Consider the following 19,499-nt stretch of genomic DNA (forward strand, 5'->3'; position numbering starts at 1 on the left):
ACTCTTTGAATTGTATTGACGAAGGAAAGTGCCGAGAAATTCATGGACTCTGTGAAGAGGTCAAACAAATACCTAAGTGTGAATGGAAGACCACCATTACTGCTCTCTGGCAGAAAAAAAATTACCGACAGCAGAACTCAAATACTTTAGCCATGAAATTAGCACGAAAGACTCGCTGAAGTAAATTCTGATGCTGGGAATAATGGAAGGCAAAATAAGAACGGAATGGCAGTAAAATATCTTGGATCGGTGGTGAGTAAGAAAAAATAAACAAGAGTCCGGAAGAACTTCAACAGACGGTAAAAACTAGAAAGGAATGTTTAATGGTCTCACGAAGAGACAGTAATGACCGAATAGCTATAAAAAAAACTCAATTTTAAAGAAGTCCTAAAGCCACTTCTTCTGTTGTCATAATACCTATATATATTTGGATATATTTACTTACAAATGAAACCTTATTCTGTAGTTAGCAGGAGCTACACAAGTTAAGTAGTCAGATGACTAGCCACCCACCAAATGGGAAACTAGGTGGATGTTTCTGTAAGCCTGTGGGGTTGTTACAGTTCCCCCAACCGTTTAATTGCATCTTTGTGTGAACTTCCGTCCTACGGATGAAGTTATTTTTAAGACTCGCCAAATGACAGTAAGGAGGAAGGAGGTTGGTTAATGAGTAAACTATGTGGTACAGGAAAATGATAATTTTACTACACATTTTTGCCAAACTAAAACTTTGTTTTAAAAAAAACCTAACTATCGGACCTTAAAATTATTAATACCTAATAGTTCCTTCAATAGTGGTGTTTAACCGCGCGCAATATGTTGATGACGTCATATACGGGTTGGGTCAAAAACTGGAGCTGTGTTATTTTATTATAAATGCGCTCCGGTCACCCAGAAAATAAACAGTGTTGAGGATCGCGAGGCAGGTCTGGGGCGTACACTGAGAGAAAGGTTTGTTTGCCTCAACAAAATATGTGTTTGTATGTGGCGAAATAAATATATTTTGTTAATTCAAACAAATATACTGTAGTAGGAAAGATTCTGTCGACCCAACAAAATGATGCTGTAAACTCAAATGTATATTTGGTTAGGTGTAACAAATAATTTTTGTTTCTTACCGAGTTTGGTTAAGCTAACAAAATATTTTGTTCCACCAAGTAAATATTTGTTTCGCCATATATAAACAAATATTTGTTTGATTCAAACAAAACCTTTTTCTCAGTGTAGGCCTCTTGCGAACCACTTGTTGCAGCTCACCTGTCCGGGAAGGCCGCTAAGGCCAGCCACGGAAACCATCCGCCCCTTTTCGGTATTCGTCAGCGAAGTTGCACTGGTTTCGCGGGCCGCACACCACTGCCCGTCAGTGCGCTAGTTGACCACGGGACCATGCGACAGTGACCGACCGCGGCAGTGACTCGCTTCACTGCCGTCGCCACGCGCGCTGCCACATCGTCAAATACACTAGAGACTAATACCGGACAGCTCTATACTAACAACGCAGGCGAGAGTGTGAAAAATAACCTAGCGGAAAGAGGTGTAACTACAAACATATTTTTTTATATATAGTGTCAAATTATATATATTATATTATCTGGTGTCAAACATTATTAATTTAATTTTAAAAAATTTAAGAACTGGAGTTTCATATCTCTCATAGATCTGTACTATGATTTAAAAAAAAAAAAAAGTTTTTCCAAGAGAAAAGAAAGTTATTTTTGTTGCCATAATGTTGGTACCATATGTATTTAACAGATAGGCTACATTGTTCATACTGGGCAGCATACCGTTTGCCATCTATCGGACTGACGTGACAGCAGCGCAAGGTTTTCACACAAATTTCTTGGAGCTGTCCGGTATTAGTCTCTAGTGTATTTGACCTCGTCGCGCTCCTCACTCGCGGGCCCCCGAGTTCCCTCGCGCCGCCGCACTCTCTCTCTCCAGCGCTAGCGTCGCCTCCTGACGTCACAGGACCATGCACCGCCCCGAACAAACTGAATGTTCCGCCAACTAGCTTTCCCAAAATATACCAGGACTGTACAAATAATGCCATTTTAAAATATAAAAATAAATACGAAAAGACAGTCATGGGAACTGTCGACTGAAGTGAAAACTTAAAATTTCTTTTTAAAGGTGTAATATGACATCATTTCTACGTCAGATGTACGTAAGAAAATGATTTTGGTATTATATCACTAGCATATCGGTGACGCGAACCCAAAATTTTTCCCCTTACCAATAATAACTTTGAAAATTATAAAAAAATGAAGTTTCATCATTGAAAAAAAACAAAACAATTATGAACTTAAATCCACAAATAATCAACATTACCTTTTATAAATAAATAATCTAAACACATAACCTCAACTTAACTACCTACTAAAAAATAGCCAATACTCGCAATATGTAGTACCTACCACACAATAAAGTTAAAATTTACTTGAGAAAAAAAATTATATGAAAAATTTATAACTTTAAAATTAGAATAAATGAAGTTTCATCCCTGAAAAATCAGAAAAACTATGAACTTACCTAAATCTACAAATAATCAACATTCCTTACGTAAATAAATAAAAGAAAATCGCTCAACTCGGTCAATTTAACTACATTTACTGCTACTATAGCATGTCGGTGACGCGAACTCACAAGGATTTACCCATCCAAAAAAGAGTCCAACACGCACATGATACAGTCAAGTATATACAATGTATTAGTGTATATATGCGTATGTATGAACACAGGCCGCTGCGCGTCGCCAGTCTGGCTCAACACGTCCCTAGCATGTCGGCGACGCGAACCCATACCTTTTGCCCATACCAAAAATCGCTCAAAGCGGCTTAAGAAGTTTTCAGTTGAAAAAAAAAATGGATAAATACTGGCAAGTAAAATACAAATGCGAAAATTTGTGAGTTAGTATGAATGTTTTTTAATCAATCACACCCAAACTGCTGAACGATTTCTGATAAGGGTTTGGCATACAGCTAATTCACAATCTGGATCAACACATAGGCCACATATTACTGTGAAATTCCATCCCTATTGGAGTTTAAAAGAGGTAAATTCACAGTGAGTGTGTGTAATTTCTCTGTGCCTGCCACACGATCATATTTTAAGGTCTTGTAACTTATTCTCCTTCTCCTAGTTGAGACACGTCCGCTTAGTGGAGTTCGCGGCGGTTAGCAATTTAACGGCGCTAATAACAGTTATCTATTTCTCTAACATTTGACTTTACATGTGTTCTGGTTTAAGCTGATCTTGTTATTTATCAATTTGATTTTATGTTATGGATAGATTTTTTTTTAGTGACATTAATTTATTTTTATCATGACTCGCAAACGCAAGTCGCGAGCTCACAAAAAACTTAAGCTACGAAGATAGCCACGCAGCAAGAACGTCGCTTTTTTTTTACAGACAAAATAGCAGTTGGTTAAAAAAAAACTATTCTTAGAAACCAAAGCAAGTTCTATATGTGTTTTGAACATACTAAGTATGAGTGTAAAAGTTTTGATTACTATAGGCTGTACAAAAATAATTAAAAGTAATAACAGATTATGTCGTGCAATGCAAATAATTTAACGGGTTATTTTCAGTCAAATTTAATAGTTAATCACCGGGTTGTATAAATATATAATAAAGTGTCTACCAAAATTAATTGTGTTCTTACTGTACCCATGGAATATACCTTCCTATACACATTACTATACCTTCCCGCTGCTTCGGACGAGGCGCTCACGCACTGCTGACGGCTTGAAGGTGGTGTACGTGGACGCGCGCTCGCAGTCGTACGTGCGCGACGGCGGCCGCTGCGAGTTCCTGCTGACCAGCTTCGACTCGTCGTGGGGCACGCTGCAGAACCCGCGCCACTCGCTGCCGCCCAACACCACGTGCCGCTACCACTTCCAGGGCCGCCGCCACGAGACCGTGTGGCTGTCGTTCGTCAAGTACCACGCGGCGAGCGCCGACCCGGCCGTGTACGACCTCACGTCCGACTGCAACGCGCGCCTGCGCGTCTGGGACGGCCGCGCCGCCGCCGGGTGGGCCGCGCCCTCGCAGGTACCTCCTCTGCTCCACATCGCAGGTACCTCCTCTGCTCCCCATCGCAGGTACCCCTCTGCTCCCCAGCGCAGGTACCCCTCTGCTCCCCATCGCAGGTACCCCCTCTGCTCCCCATAGCAGGTACCTCCTCTGCTCCCCATCGCAGGTACCCCTCTGATCCACATCGCAGGTACCCCTCTACTCCCCATCACAGGTACCCCTCTGCTCCCCATCGCAGGTACCTCCTCTGCTCCCCATCGCAGGTACCCCCTCTGCTCCCCATCGCAGGTACCCCTCTACTCCCCATCGCAGGTACCTCCTCTGCTCCCCATCGCAGGTACCTCCTCTGCTCCCCATCTCAGGTACCTCCTCTGCTCCCCATCGCAGGTACCTCCTCTGCTCCCCATCGCAGGTACCTCCTCTGCTCCCCATCGCAGGTACCCCTCTGCTCCCCATCGCAGATACCTCCTCTACTCCCCATCGCAGGTACCCCCTCTACTCCCCATCGCAGGTACCCCTCTGCTCCACATCGCAGGTACCCCTCTACTCCCCATCACAGGTACCCCTCTGCTCCCCATCGCAGGTACCTCCTCTGCTCCCCATCGCAGGTACCTCCTCTGCTCCCCATCGCAGGTACCCCCTCTGCTCCCCATCGCAGGTACCCCTCTACTCCCCATCGCAGGTACCTCCTCTGCTCCCCATCGCAGGTACATCCTCTGCTCCCCATCGCAGGTACCTCTCTGCTCCCCATCGCAGGTACCCCCTCTGCTCCCCATCGCAGGTACCCCTCTACTCCCCATCGCAGGTACTCTTCTGCTCCCCAGCGCAGGTACCTCCTCTGCTCCCCATCGCAGGTACCTCCTCTGCTCCCCATCGCAGGTACCCTTCTGCTCCCCATCGCAGGTACCCCCTCTGCTCCCCATCGCAGGTACCCCTCTACTCCCCATCGCAGGTACCCCTCTGCTCCCCAGCGCAGGTACCTCCTCTGCTCCCCATCGCAGGTACCTCCTCTTCTCCCCATCGCAGGTACCCCTCTGCTCCCCAGCGCAGGTACCTCCTCTGCTCCCCATCGCAGGTACCTCCTCTTCTCCCCATCGCAGGTACCCCTCTGCTCCCCATCGCAGGTACCCCCTCTGCTCCCCATCGCAGGTACCTCCTCTGCTCCCCATCGCAGGTACCCCTCTGCTCCCCATCGCAGGTACCCCCTCTGCTCCCCATCGCAGGTACCTCCTCTACTCCCCATCGCAGGAACCTCCTCTGCTCCCCATCGCAGGTACCCCCTCTGCTCCCCATCGCAGGTACCCCCTCTGCTCCCCATCGCAGGTACCTCCTCTGCTCCCCATCGCAGGTACCCCTCTGCTCCCCATCGCAGGTACCTCCTCTGCTCCCCATCGCAGTTACCCCCTCTGCTCCCCATAGCAGGTACCTCCTCTGCTCCCCATCGCAGGTACCCCCCTCTGCTCCCCATCGCAGGTACCCCTCTACTCCCCATCGCAGGTACCTCCTCTGCTCCCCATCGCAGGTACCCCCTCTGCTCCCCATCGCAGGTACCCCTCTACTCCCCATCGCAGGTACCCCTCTACTCCCCATCGCAGGTACCCCTCTGCTCCACATAGCAGGTACCCCTCTACTGCCCATCGCAGGTACCCCCTCTGCTCCCCATAGCAGGTACCTCCTCTGCTCCCCATCGCAGGTACCCCCTCTGCTCCCCATCGCAGGTGCCCCTCTACTCCCCATCGCAGGTACCCCTCTGCTGCACATAGCAGGTACCCCTCTACACCCCATCGCAGGTACCCCCTCTGCTCCCCATAGCAGGTACCTCCTCTGCTCCCCATCGCAGGTACCCCTTCTGCTCCCCAAGGCAGGTGCCCCTCTACTCCCCATCGCAGGTACCCCTATGCTCCACATAGCAGGTACCCCTTCTGCTCCCCGTCGCAGGTACCCCTCTACTCCCCATCGCAGGTACATCCTCTGCTCCACATAGCAGGTACCCCTCTACTCCCCATCGCAGGTACCCCTGTACTCCCCATCGCAGGTACCCCTCTGCTCCACATATTTGGTACCCCCTCTGCTCCCCATCGCAGGTACCCCTCTACTCCCCATCGCAGGTACCCCTCTGCTCCACATAGCAGGTACCCCTCTACTCCCCATCGCAGGTACCCCCTCTGCTCCCCATAGCAGGTACCTCCTCTGCTCCCCATCGCAGGTACCCCTCTGCTCCACATAGCAGGTACCCCTCTACTCCCCATCGCAGGTACCCCCTCTGCTCCAGATAGCAGGTACCTCCTCTGCTCCCCATCGCAGGTACCCCCTCTGCTCCCCATCGCAGGTACCCCTCTACTCCCCATCGCAGGTACCCCTCTGCTCCACATAGCAGGTACCCCTCTACTCCCCATCGCAGGTACCCCCTCTGCTCCCCATCGCAGGTACCCCTCTACTCCCCATCGCAGGTACCCCTCTGCTCCACATAGAAGGTACCCCCTCTGCTCCCCATAGCAGGTACCTCCTCTGCTCCCCATCGCAGATACCCCCTCTGCTCCCCATCGCAGGTACCCCTCTACTCCCCATCGCAGGTACCCCTCTACTCCCCATCGCAGGTACCCCTCTACTCCCCATCACAGGTACCCCTCTGCTCCCCATCGCAGGTACCTCCTCTGCTCCCCATCGCAGGTACCCCCTCTGCTCTCCATAGCAGGTACCTCCTCTGCTCCCAATCGCAGGTACCCCCTCTGCTCCCCATCGCAGGTACCCCTCTACTCCCCATCGCAGGTACCTCCTCTGCTCCCCATAGCAGGTACCCCTCTGCTCCACATAGCAGGTACCTCCTCTGCTCTCCATCGCAGGTACCCCTCTACTCCCCATCGCAGGTACCCACTCTGCTGCCCATCGCAGGTACCCCTCTGCTCCACATCGCAGGTACCCCTCTGCTCCACATCACAGGTACCCCTCTGCTCCCCATCACAGGTACCCCTCTGCTCCACATAGCAGGTACCCCCTCTGCTCCCCATCGCAGGTACCACTCTACTCCCCATCGCAGGTACCCCTCTGCTCCACATAGCAGGTACCCCTCTACTCCCAATCGCAGGTACTCCCTCTGCTCCCCATAGCAGGTACCTCCTCTGCTCCCCATCGCAGGTACCCCCTCTGCTCCCCATCGCAGGTACCCCTCTACTTCCCATCGCAGGTACCCCTCTACTCCCCATCGCAGGTACCCCTCTACTCCCCATCACAGGTACCCCTCTGCTCCCCATCGCAGGTACCTCCTCTGCTCCCCATCGCAGGTACCCCCTCTGCTCTCCATAGCAGGTACCTCCTCTGCTCCCCATCGCAGGTACCCCCTCTGCTCCCCATCGCAGGTACCCCTCTACTCCCCATCGCAGGTACTTCCTCTGCTCCCCATCGCAGGTACCCCCTCTGCTCCCCATAGCAGGTACCTCCTCTGCTCCCCATCGCAGGTACCCCCTCTGCTCCCAATCGCAGGTACCCCTCTACTCCCCATCGCAGGTACCTCCTCTGCTCCCTATCGCAGGTACCCCCTCTGCTCCCCATCGCAGGTACCCCTCTACTCCCCATCGCAGGTACCCCTCTGCTCCACATAGCAGGTACCCCCTCTGCTCCCCATAGCAGGTACCCCTCTGCTCCACATAGCAGGTACCTCCTCTGCTCTCCATCGCAGGTACCCCTCTACTCCCCATCGCAGGTACCCCCTCTGCTGCCCATCGCAGGTACCCCTCTGCTCCACATCGCAGGTACCCCTCTACTCCCCATCACAGGTACCCCTCTACTCCCCATCGCAGGTACCCCTCTACTCCCCATCACAGGTACCCCTCTGCTCCCCATCGCAGGTACCTCCTCTGCTCCCCATCGCAGGTACCCCCTATGCTCCCCATAGCAGGTACCCCTCTGCTCCACATAGCAGGTACCTCCTCTGCTCTCCATCGCAGGTACCCCTCTGGTCCACATCGTAGGTACTCCTCTACTCCCCATCACAGGTACCCCTCTTCTCCCCATCGCAGGTACCCCTCTACTCCCCATCACAGGTACCCTCTGCTCCCCAAGCAGGTACCTCCTCTGCTCCCCATCGCAGGTACCCCCTCTGCTCCCCATAGCAGGTACCCCTCTGCTCCACATAGCAGGTACCTCCTCTGCTCTCCATCGCAGGTACCCCTCTGATCCAAATCGCAGGTACCCATCTACTCCCCATCACAGGTACCCCTCTGCTCCACATCACAGGTACCCCTCTGCTACACATCACAGGTACCCCTCTGCTCCCCATCACAGGTACCCCTCTGCTCCACATCACAGGTACCCCTCTGCTCCCCATCACAGGTACCCCTCTGCTCCACATCACAGGTACCCCTCTGCTCCCCATCACAGGTACCCCTCTGCTCCCCATCACAGGTACCCTTCTGCTACACATCGCAGGTACCTCCTCTGCTACACATCGCAGGTACCCATCTGCTCCCCATCACAGGTACCCCTCTGCTCCACATCGCAGGTACTCCTCTGCTACACATCACAGGTACCCCTCTGCACCCCATCACAGGTACCCCTCTGCTCCCCATCACAGGTACCCCTCTGCTCCACATCACAGGTACCCCTCTGCTCCCCATCACAGGTACCCCTCTGCTCCCCATCACAGGTACCCTTCTGCTACACATCGCAGGTACCTCCTCTGCTACACATCGCAGGTATCCCTCTGCTCCCCATCACAGGTACCCCTCTGCTCCACATCGCAGGTACCCCTCTGCTACACATCACAGGTACCCCTCTGCTCCCTATCACAGGTACCCCTCTGCTCCACATCACAGGTACCCCTCTGCTACACATTTCAGGTACCCCTCTGCTACACATCGCAGGTACCCCTCTGCTCCACATCACAGGTACCCCTCTGCTCCCCATCACAGTTACCCCTCTGCTCCACATCGCAGGTACCCCTCTGCTCCACATCGCAGGTACCTCCTCTGCTCCACATCAGCAGGTACCTCCTCTGTTCCACATCGCAGGTACCCCTCTGCTACACATCGCAGGTACCACTCTGCTCCACATCGCAAGTACCTCTCTGTTTCGCACAGCCATCCCTCGCGCGTCTATGCCTCCTTGCTTCCCAAAACCGTAGCTGTTCTCCCTGTCATTTTAAAATTAAAGATATATCTATCTTTGCCTGGATGGTTAAAATTATGTAATGTCTCTAATATTTAGGAATGGATTTTCTTTCTCTGGTAGCATACTTTTAATTTCACTGTGATTTTAAAATGTATATATATTTTAATCACTGGAGAGATAGGATCAAAGGGTGAATCTGAGCAAAGTTTTGTAGCAATACATTTTGAAACATAATACAACAGAAAATAATTATACATAGAACTATGTATTAGAACGATTGTTAGAACATTAAAACAATGTAAAATTATTTTCTGCTTTTTTATGTTTAAAAATGTAATGTTACAATCATATTTACCCGTATCCATTCTGCTAGTTGTTCTTTAAATAAAATTTCAACATAAAAAAGAAAAATTAAAATTATTTCTTTGATTATTAAGTTTTATGCAAGCTGCTTAGAAGAAAATTCTGGGCTTCGATATGAACGGCTTCTCGCCAATAACACTATCAGTCACGTGTGTCATGTTGGATGGTAAATTAGGGCATCTTTTCAAAATTTTCCTTCCTCGATCCAGATTAGTTATGTTGGTCCCTTTATGACCGTATAACTTATGGAAAGCAACGGGAAACTCATGTGGAACCACTCTTGTTATTAAACGCCTTGGGTTCAGTGTAGGCTCCATTGAACGTATCACCAATCATTTTTATTCTCCTTTTTCTTAAAAAATTATTACAATTTTCGGTATATTTGTCCGTTTCTTTAGTGGACTGTTCACTACCACAGCAAACCAAACACTTTGATACATACTAACCCAAACTTACCTATTGTTTTTATAATATTTATTAATTATTTATTATTTCTGTACTATTTTTGTATCATGAAGTCGCTGTAATAACGGGATAGCTTCCTTTATTAGCCTTTATTGTGCCATTTATAAATAGGTATAATTAGTGGTTTACAATTTTCTACAATAAATAATTGAGGAGGATAGAGGTGCTGATAATTATTCTTTACATAAAAAATTAAAGGTAGATTTTTAAATTTCATACGCAAGCCTAAAATAAATTAATCGACTCTTCTATATGAGATTTTTTTAACAGGTAAAACCTGATTAGTACTTTAATGCTGAGCGAGTTGGTGTAAAGGTAAATAACTGGATTTGAAATCGGCAGGTCATAGTTTTGAAAAACCATCAATTGCTGGTTTCAGTTTCACAAGACTTCTCGAAATCATACCAGCAAATAGTAGGTCAGATTTATATTCACAAGGCTTGCCAATGACTCAAAAATGTTATACTAAGATCCCATTGGTGGTGACTAGACGTTAAGCTAGTGAGTAAAGGGTGATGGTTAGAGACATGCAAAATTCGCGGATTCATTTCGCGATAGTCTAGCATCAAAACAACTATACCTTCGTACCGCTCCTGCGATTGGCCCACATTTTATCCGGGGAACTGTGAGCCAATGGGAAAAACCCTAAACCAAGAAAGTGCCGAATTACGGACAGCCTAGTTGAGACGTCTCACGCGTCAGTAGCCAATGAACAGGTGTCATTTCCGCGAGTATTTGAAGGACTGCGGAGTCTATCCTAGAGGTCAATGAATCCGCGAATTTTGCAGGTCTCTAGCTGATGGTTCGCGGGGGGCGCATGTGTGTCTGCAGTCCAACGTGACCCTGCTGGGGGAGTTCTGCAAGGAGGAGGTACCGCGACTCTGCGACCACAACCTGCTGAGCAACAGCTCGCGCTTCACCAGACCCTGCTCGCTGGCCGAGAGCTACGTGTCCTCCGGCTCCGAGCTCACCGTGGAGCAGTTCCTGCGGCAGGGCAGCGCGCTCTACCCGGTCAGCTTCGCCCTGCGCTACGAGTTCGTGGACACCAGCCTAGAGGGCGCGCCCGCCCCGGGCCCCGCCGGCCCCTGCGACCGGCTCTTCAGCTCCTCCGCGGCGTCCGCGGGTCGCTTCCAGTCTCCCAGGAGCGTGTTCTTGTACGGCCGCGGCGGGGCGCAGAACCTCAGCTGCACGCTGCGCTTCGAGGCGGGCCCGGGCGAGAAGGTGAGGCTCGCCCTCCACCGGGCCCGCTTCGGCGAGCGGGCCTGCGAGTCCCGCCTGGACGGCCGCACGGGCCGCTGGGCCTGCGTCTCGCCGAGACGCGCCAACTCCAGCGGCGTCGTCGCCGAGCTGTGGGTGTCGGAGCTGCCGTGGCCCGGCGTGCGCCTGGCGAGGGACTGCCTCTGCTCGCGCCTCGCCGACCCCCTGGTCGTCACCACCCTCGCGTCGTCCGTGGTGGAGGTCAACTTCACCGTCACGCTCATGAACATCACGCAGGACTTCTCCGACTTCTACTTCGAAGGGGAGTACCAGTTCCTCAACGCCTTGGACCTGGACATCGGCCTGTGCTCCGCCTCCGGCGACGATCGGAGACTCAGGGGGACCAGCGGCGAGATTGCGATCAGGAGTCCCGTGTCCAGAATCCCTGATCCGCAGTCTGCGATGGATGGTCATCTGGAGACTTCCGGGGATAAAGAGCATGTGGGTCTTTTCCGTTGCGTGAACTTCCCTTGGCTGATAGAGCCCGAAGACCCATCCAACAACTTCTTGTACTTGAAGATACGCGGGTTCGAACTGACAGGGAGACAAGGACTTCAGTGTCACACACAGAACCGCATAGTTGTGTATTCTGGGGTCGACACGCGGAATCCCAAAGTCATCTGCCCGGCGGACGACTCTTCCAACAGGGTGCAGGTGGTGGAAATATTCTCGGACGGCTGGAACCGAACAGACAATGGCAGTTCGATAAGTAATAGTTTTCTGCTCCTCTCGCCGCATGCTAGGAGCTTCGTGGTGGAGTTCCTGGAGAGGGAGCCTGGCAGTTACTCCGTCACGTGGATAGAGGTTTCCAAGCGGCCACTGCTCACTTCCTCGAGCTCGTTCATCATGTATTCTTCCACTTCTCCTCCGGACTGTCCATACAGGTGAGCTGTTTCTTTACTTTTCGTTTTTCACTGGTTTATTTATATGCTTTCCTATGGATATCTTGCACAGTATTAATGTGAAATATGGCTTTTAATGCTCCTTCATCACAAATATCGTTTTTAAGAAGCATGCAAAACAAAAATTGTTTACTAGAATTCAAACTTTTTTCCATCAAGGAACTGCCTGGAGATCATGATTTTATCTTCCGTGCATCTGGCTATCCGTAATTTCAAGCTGACTGAAATATTTTTATGAATATAAGTTAGCGAAATTATTTTTCACTGAGAAAATACCTCAAATTATCATTCAGATGCCTGCGCACTGATGAAGTAAAGGGATTTATTTCTCTTCCATTTAGAATTTTTATTTACTTACAGTGTCCCAATACCATGTAAACATTAAACGCATCGTTGTGTAATGCGAATCCTCGTACAGTACATATTGTACGCGGGCTGTGACTTTGGTGGTGTGTAAATCAGGAGAGAAGAGGAATAGCACCTTAACGTATTCAACACCAGAGCCTGTGAATGGACACATTTTAAATCTCACTAATAATTAATGAGCTAATATCCTAAATTGAAACCCATTTTCAGATTTATTTTGCTAAATATATTTCCACAGTGTAAATTGTGGACCACTGAAGTAGAAATATATTCTATGAAAATGCTGCAATTTGTTTTTTATTTTTTATTTTTTGGAAAATAAAATTTGGAAAAGGGTGAAATAATACGATATGATATAAATTATAAATATAATAATATTGTATATAAATCCGATTAATATATTTTTTGGAAATTTCGGTCTTTGCTGAAATATTGTAACTTTGTGATTGCTCCTTATTGAAGATAAAAAGGAAATTGACTTCACTCTATCAGAAAAAAAATTTAGTCAATGTATTAAAATAATTCGTTTGAAATTAACAACTTTTTTTCGTTGAACTTGCAGATGCCCGGAGCTGAACGCGTGCATCAGCGCGGCGCTGTGGTGCGACGGCTCGCGGCACTGCCCCTCCGGCTTCGACGAGGAGGAGTCCAACTGCGCCTACCAGCTCGCCGTGCCCTTGCTGTACGTGGCCATCGGCGGCGGCGCGCTGGCGGTGCTGGCGCTCCTCATCGCCGTCACGGCGTGCGTCAAGTACCGCCGGCACCGCCGCAGCGAGCGCAAGAAGAAGAAGAGCTGTGCCAGTGCCGGCGGCTCCAACCACTTGCACGTCAACCACCTGCACAACAACGGCGACAGCGCGGGACAGCGGTACCGCACGTCCGCGGAGGAGATGTTCCTCGACGGCAAGGACAGCTTGTGTTGACAGGACGTGGTCGCCATCGAGACTACCGTGTAGGAGGAGTCGCGGTTGGAATGTTATCCAAGTGGTGAACGAGAAGATCGTGGTGACAGTTTGGGAAAGTGTTACTGCAGAGAAGTTTCTCGATGGCAAGGACAGTTTATGTCGACAGGACGTGATCGCCATCGAGACTACCGTGTAGGAGGAGTCACGTTGGAATGTTATCCAAGTGGGGACCGAGAAGATCATGGTGACAGTTTGGGAAAGTGTTACTGCAGAGAAGTTTCTCGATGGCAAGGACAGTTTATGTCGACAGAACGTGGTGCCATTGAGACTATTGTGTAGGAGGAGTCGCGGTCGGAATGTTATCCAAGTGGGGACCGAGGAGATCATGGTGACAGTTTAGGAAAGTGTTACTGCAGAGAAGTTTCTCGATGGCAAGGACAGTTTATGTCAACAGGACGTGATCGCCATCAAGACTATCATGTAGGAGGAGTCACGTTGGAATGTTATCCAAGTGGGGACCGAGAAGAACATGGTGGCGGTGTGGAAAAGTGGTACTGCGTACATGCAGAGTAGTTTCTCGATGGCAAGGACAGCTAGTGTTGGCATGTCATGGTCGTCATTGACACCACTGTGTAGGAGGAGTCTAACCTGAACGTCGTCCAAGCAGTGACCAAGAGGATCAAGGCGACAGCATGGGAAAGTGGTATCATGTATCAGAGGAGTTGTTCTTCGATGGTAAACAGGATGTGTTCGCCATAGAGACCACTTTGTGAGAGGGTGCACTTTAAATCTTCCGAGTGGCGAGCTGTGTAAACTATCTGGTTCTTTTATCATGGTGCTGTGAATGACTGGTTCCCACATATGTCAGATCGGAGGATTTTCAGGAATTCCTCGTCCGATCTTTCGATAGTTGGGAGCGTACTGAACACAGAATGTGAATGAATGATGTCATAAGTGAATTCTGATTACTCTCCGTAATCATTCATTTGATAAGGCCCTGATTCTTTTTTCGTTTGTGCCAAAACTGCAAATATATCGAAATATTTAGTTTTTAAAGTAGTGATCTCATCATCTTCCTAATAAATGTGTTTTCTTATTGCTTTTTATGGACAGAAAGCTAAAAAAAATAGCAATATAAGAGGATTCACCTGTACTTGAAAGGTACACCATCTCGAAATTTTAACCCGAATTATCAGCCAAACATAAAATTTCCAGGTTTGTTTCAAATTCAGTCATCTAGACTGGTCAAATATATCTATTTTTACATAAGTATTATCTTTCTAATAATATTTACTGATTTGTCATTCCTCATACTACAAAATACCACAGCCATTTACTATTTCCTTTAAAACACATTTTATATCTGAATGTGTTTTTATTCGATGCAGTTCTTTTTAAGTGCTACAAATTAATGGGTTTACATATAAATGAAAGACAGCACAACCTAAACAAAACCTGTTTTTATTCTATTTAAGTAACTATAGCTGCTAATCATTTGCAAATAATGTGATAGGTAGAAGATAGATTGTTACACGCTTATTTGCAGAAATAAAGGGTACAACCGATAGGACCACCAAATTTAGTTGGCCCTAAATGACAAGAAATCGATAATAGTATATTATAATACATTTGGATAAGATTAACATTTATAATGTGACCTTGCTACATAAATATAACAAATAAGCGAACATCGCTACATTTCAACTCTATAAATGTGCAAGTGGGAAGTATTATTACCAAAAAATTAGAATTTTTGTAACATCTAAATTGATACAGTATTTGCTTGTATTTTATTCAATTTTAAAACATTTTTACTAATTCGCTTTCTTGTCTGCCTGTTAGTCTGTTCAGTACAAACTTTGCAATCGATTTTAAACTAAATTCACGATGAGCTAGAGACCTGAAACATTGAACATAGCTCAGAACTGGATGATAATAAAATTTTAACTCGCTTTATTTTCAGTTTGCTTTTTCGTCTGTTCGTTACAAATTTGTTTGTTTTTCTTTAGCAAAGCTCCCGGATTAGTGTATTAGGCTATGAACAGAACAGCACTGTGTTGCGGGACGCATAATGCAGCACTCGCAGGTGGTGCCTATATCACGCATACAGGACTAGGAAAAATGTCCGCCATACGGTCATGTAGTAGTGTCTGACAAATTCATATCCTTCACTTTGACGAGACACGTTTTCGCTTAGCGATGCTCACGACGACTAGCGAACTAACGGCGCTGATGATAGTTTAGATTATGAATTCGTCAATAGATGGCGTTGCATTGAATTTGACAGACACTGTCATTTGGTGCATCCATCACGGCTTGTCTCCTTACTATTATGTGTTCTAAGACCCCCTTTTTTATTTTTAAGCCATACAAGTATTTTTATAGAAAATTAAAATTCAAAACCACAAATTTTTATTTCAATCTGTATAGGGTTAGGAATAAAATTAAAGAGTTAATCTGTACTAAAAATAAAATAAATTTTCAATTTGCATACACACGACTAAAAAGCGGAAAATAATAGCTAATTAAATGAAATCAATATTTAAATAAAATATGTTTTTAAAATGGACTAAAAATTATAAAATAATTTCATCTAGCCCCGTAAAGATGTATAAACCCATACAGATTCCTAACCGCTTACAGATTTTCCTAAAAATTGTGATTTCTGATTTTTAACACCTATGAATTAACTTGTAGTTTTTAAAATGATGCATGAATAGTGATATAGTTACTGTTTTCGATCGCATACGACCCAGGATTTTTCGGTTTAAAACTTACAAGTTAATTCATAAGAGATAAAAATTCAAAATCACAAAATTTTAGGACAATATGTTTGGGGTTAAGGATCTTAATGGGGTAACAAATCGTTTTGGGGCTAAGAGAAATTATATTATACCTACTTTTTAGTCCGTTTTAGAAACGTTGGTTTTTAAATATATTATTTTTATTTCATTATTTTTATATTTACACCACAACTCATATCACTGCTGGAAATAACCACGATATCGTGTAAACCTTTCTTTAAGGGTAAAGCTCTTAATCTTATATTTTTATATGTTACTTGTTTAATATTCACAAAAAAAATCCTTTTGAAAAGCAACAGCTTGGACTATAAAATAGTGGCTTCGATTTTTATAATCACTATTTCAGAAACTGTTGAAGCCTGTGTTAACTATTTAGTGTACTGCTGATAACGGCCTCTGTTGTATCCACGTTTATTACATCACTACCTTTAATATATATAGCAAAAAAAAACATCGAATTATGGCAGGATAATAATTTAGACTGCAAATATATTAATTCTGTTATACTCGTAGTATAACTGATTTACATGACATTTTTTTCATTTTCATTTATTGACAACATCGGAAAACGCAGAGTTGTAGGTTAAAAGAAAAAATAAAAAATTCACATTTGAAATCAGGCACTTCCCATAAATCTTTCAATTATATCCTGGAAATATTATGTGCTGATCTATAAAATAAATTAACAGAATTAAAATTAATTGGGTTTGGTTCTTTTTTCGTTTTTTAAAAAGTATATTTGAGGGTGGTTTTTAAAAACGGGGGGGGGGGGGGGAAATTCATATACCGATAAGCATAAAAAGTTTTTATCTCCTTTTTTCGGATTCTTTCAATGTTTCCAATTGCTAGTAAAGGAAATTCGAAGGTGATGAAGTCACATATTTTTTATTTGCAATGTTAACGAAGAAGTTTCACAGTAACGTGGTAAAGTTTCGAATGGCTATGGACGTTTGTTTTAGTTGCTGTGTATTGAGATAAAGACGTATAGCTGCTTTGCTTATTCAGTGTTGTCAACAACAAGCTGTACATGCTTTGAAAAATAACAAGAACTTAACTACCATTTGAAATTGTCTTAAGTGTAATTTATGTGTCATGGCACACCAGCAGAAAAAAAGTTTGTTAAAACAAATTAAAAATTACGTTGGTGAGCTATTTTTAAAAATTTTACGCAAGTTGGTATGCAATAAAGAAGAATTGATAAAATGAAAAAGTTAAAAGAGTATATAAGAGGTCTTAACGCACATAAAATTTAAAAAAAAAGCTCTATTAAAACTCTAGGTATTTGATGGTCGTTATTGACGTCTTATTATGAAGACTTACTAACAACAAGTGCTTGACATGAAATGACAATACTTAGAAGTGTTTCAGTGTTTATCGCCGTAATTGTTTGCCAATAAGTCGTTAAGTTGAAATACTGTAAAATAACACAAATCGAAGCTGGGTGTTGTGAATATGATATTTTAGTTTAAAGATTTGTGGTCGCTTTGTTAACCTCCATATATATTTTTAATGGCCTAATATCTCGCCAATCGTATGAAGTAAAAGAAGAACGGAACCAAAAAGTTTTAAGTTTCCCTGCGCCAAAACGTCGTCAGTTTGGGGAAACAAGATATTTCCGGCACTCTAATCACATAGGGCAATGTACATAAAATTGGTTTCACATAATTAAATGTTTTAAATAATTAAAATTAACATAAAGTTTACATCCAAATAAATATTTCTAAATTTGTTGAAATAAAATAAAGTTACTTGCTAAATGATGAAATTAAGAATTATAAAAGTTTTAAAATTATTAAATCTGTCATGTTTATTTTAGCAATTTTATTTAATTTGGGGACTTGCAAAATTTTGTGATAAATTGATAAATATACATTATTCTAATTTAGAGCCAAAATTTAAAGCTACCTATGGAAAATTGGTAGAGCCGTCCACCACCAGGTATTTCCTTCTCGTATATAAAATACAATTGCAAGTAATTTAATATAACAATTATTAACTTGCTTTGAATATAGAATTACATTTCTATCAATCAATTTTATTTGGTCCTTTATGGTTTAGCGTGTCGTCCAACAGAATACATTCATGTGTCTGCATTTAACGTCAGTTAAAAAAAAAAAGCCAGCCGAAACAAATTTTGTAGAAAAGTTATGGTTATGACACGTACGTTAAAATAAAACCATGTAACCGAAGTTATTGTCTTATGAATTCAACGTTGTTGGCATGAAATTGGCATGAAATTGACAAGAATTTCAATTCGTGAAACTGTTCGTATTTGCTCAACTCGTAGAGATAACGACGAAAACCTCGATAGTATTCAAAGTAAGATATGAAGATGAAATGTGTTGAATATGAGAATTCTGTTATTATTGTATGTAACAATACATGTCTGTAATGTTGGAGAAGTGGCTGTTATTGAATGATGTAACCTGTCACATTTTGTACGGACTGTTTGAATTAAAATTAAGTGATGTGACTGAGTGATGTTAAAAAAAATTGTTTTCATTACTTAATATTGGAATTTGCTGCACTTAAAAAAATTTAATGGCTCATTTTAGCCTCCTAAATACTTCAATGGCCCAGTATATAATTTGTAATCTTTAATGTATTGATACCTTTTAGTTCTTTCCTATGAATCCTAAGGGGAAGAGATAAGAACAAATGACGTCATATTGGTTTCAATAGTCGTAATTCCCTAAAAAAAATTTAAAGTTTTAATATTGAAAATTCGTGTTCGCTACGGCATAAATCACACACATTAAGATATTTGAAAGGTCATGACAAAGATCAATTGAAATTATTATTTCAATCGTAACTCATTTAATACACCATAGCCAATCATTATCAACTTCAGAAATTCAATAAAACTCTAAACCATGTTTAAACAAAGCTAGATTATTAATGCTAAACGAAACAGATATTTTGGGTGTTAAATACTGTAAAACGAATATGGCGTTTTTAGGTTCCTATTTCTCTGTCTCTTAAGCTCACTATACTACCAGGAGTGGACTGGCATTAGTTTTACTTTCACTCCCAAAAAAACCTTGCATGTTTTAACAACCACTTTGAGGATGCATTAATCTTCCTCATACCTCAACGCTTCTTGACAGCTACCCAGGTATTTTTGAAGGCGATGGCTGAACATAATTTCTGTTTCCGTCGTGGGCTGACAGGTGTTTACGGAAAACTATTTCCAAACATTCCCTTCTGCCGTCTCCATGCGACGTTGTTTTTTTCGTCGCCCAGCTGTGGAGAAGGTTACGTCAGTTCCTCAGTTCTGGGCGACGTGCAACAGCACGGAT

General features: G+C 44.9%; 1 protein-coding gene across 1 annotated transcript in view; it reads left to right on the plus strand.

The window, feature by feature from the left end:
• LOC134533409 (uncharacterized) overlaps positions 1 to 13,414 on the plus strand; it is an 85,694-nt gene extending 72,280 nt beyond the window's left edge. The window contains exons 6-8 of the mRNA XM_063370930.1: positions 3,751 to 4,050; positions 10,798 to 12,107; positions 13,054 to 13,414. Coding sequence (XP_063227000.1) covers positions 3,751 to 4,050; positions 10,798 to 12,107; positions 13,054 to 13,414 — 1,971 coding nt within the window. The remainder of the gene's footprint in view (positions 1 to 3,750; positions 4,051 to 10,797; positions 12,108 to 13,053) is intronic.
• Positions 13,415 to 19,499: the final 6,085 nt, after the last annotated feature.

The sequence above is a fragment of the Bacillus rossius genome, chromosome 6, assembly GCF_032445375.1.
Source record: "Bacillus rossius redtenbacheri isolate Brsri chromosome 6, Brsri_v3, whole genome shotgun sequence".
In the NCBI taxonomy this organism is placed as follows: Eukaryota; Metazoa; Arthropoda; class Insecta; order Phasmatodea; family Bacillidae; genus Bacillus; species Bacillus rossius.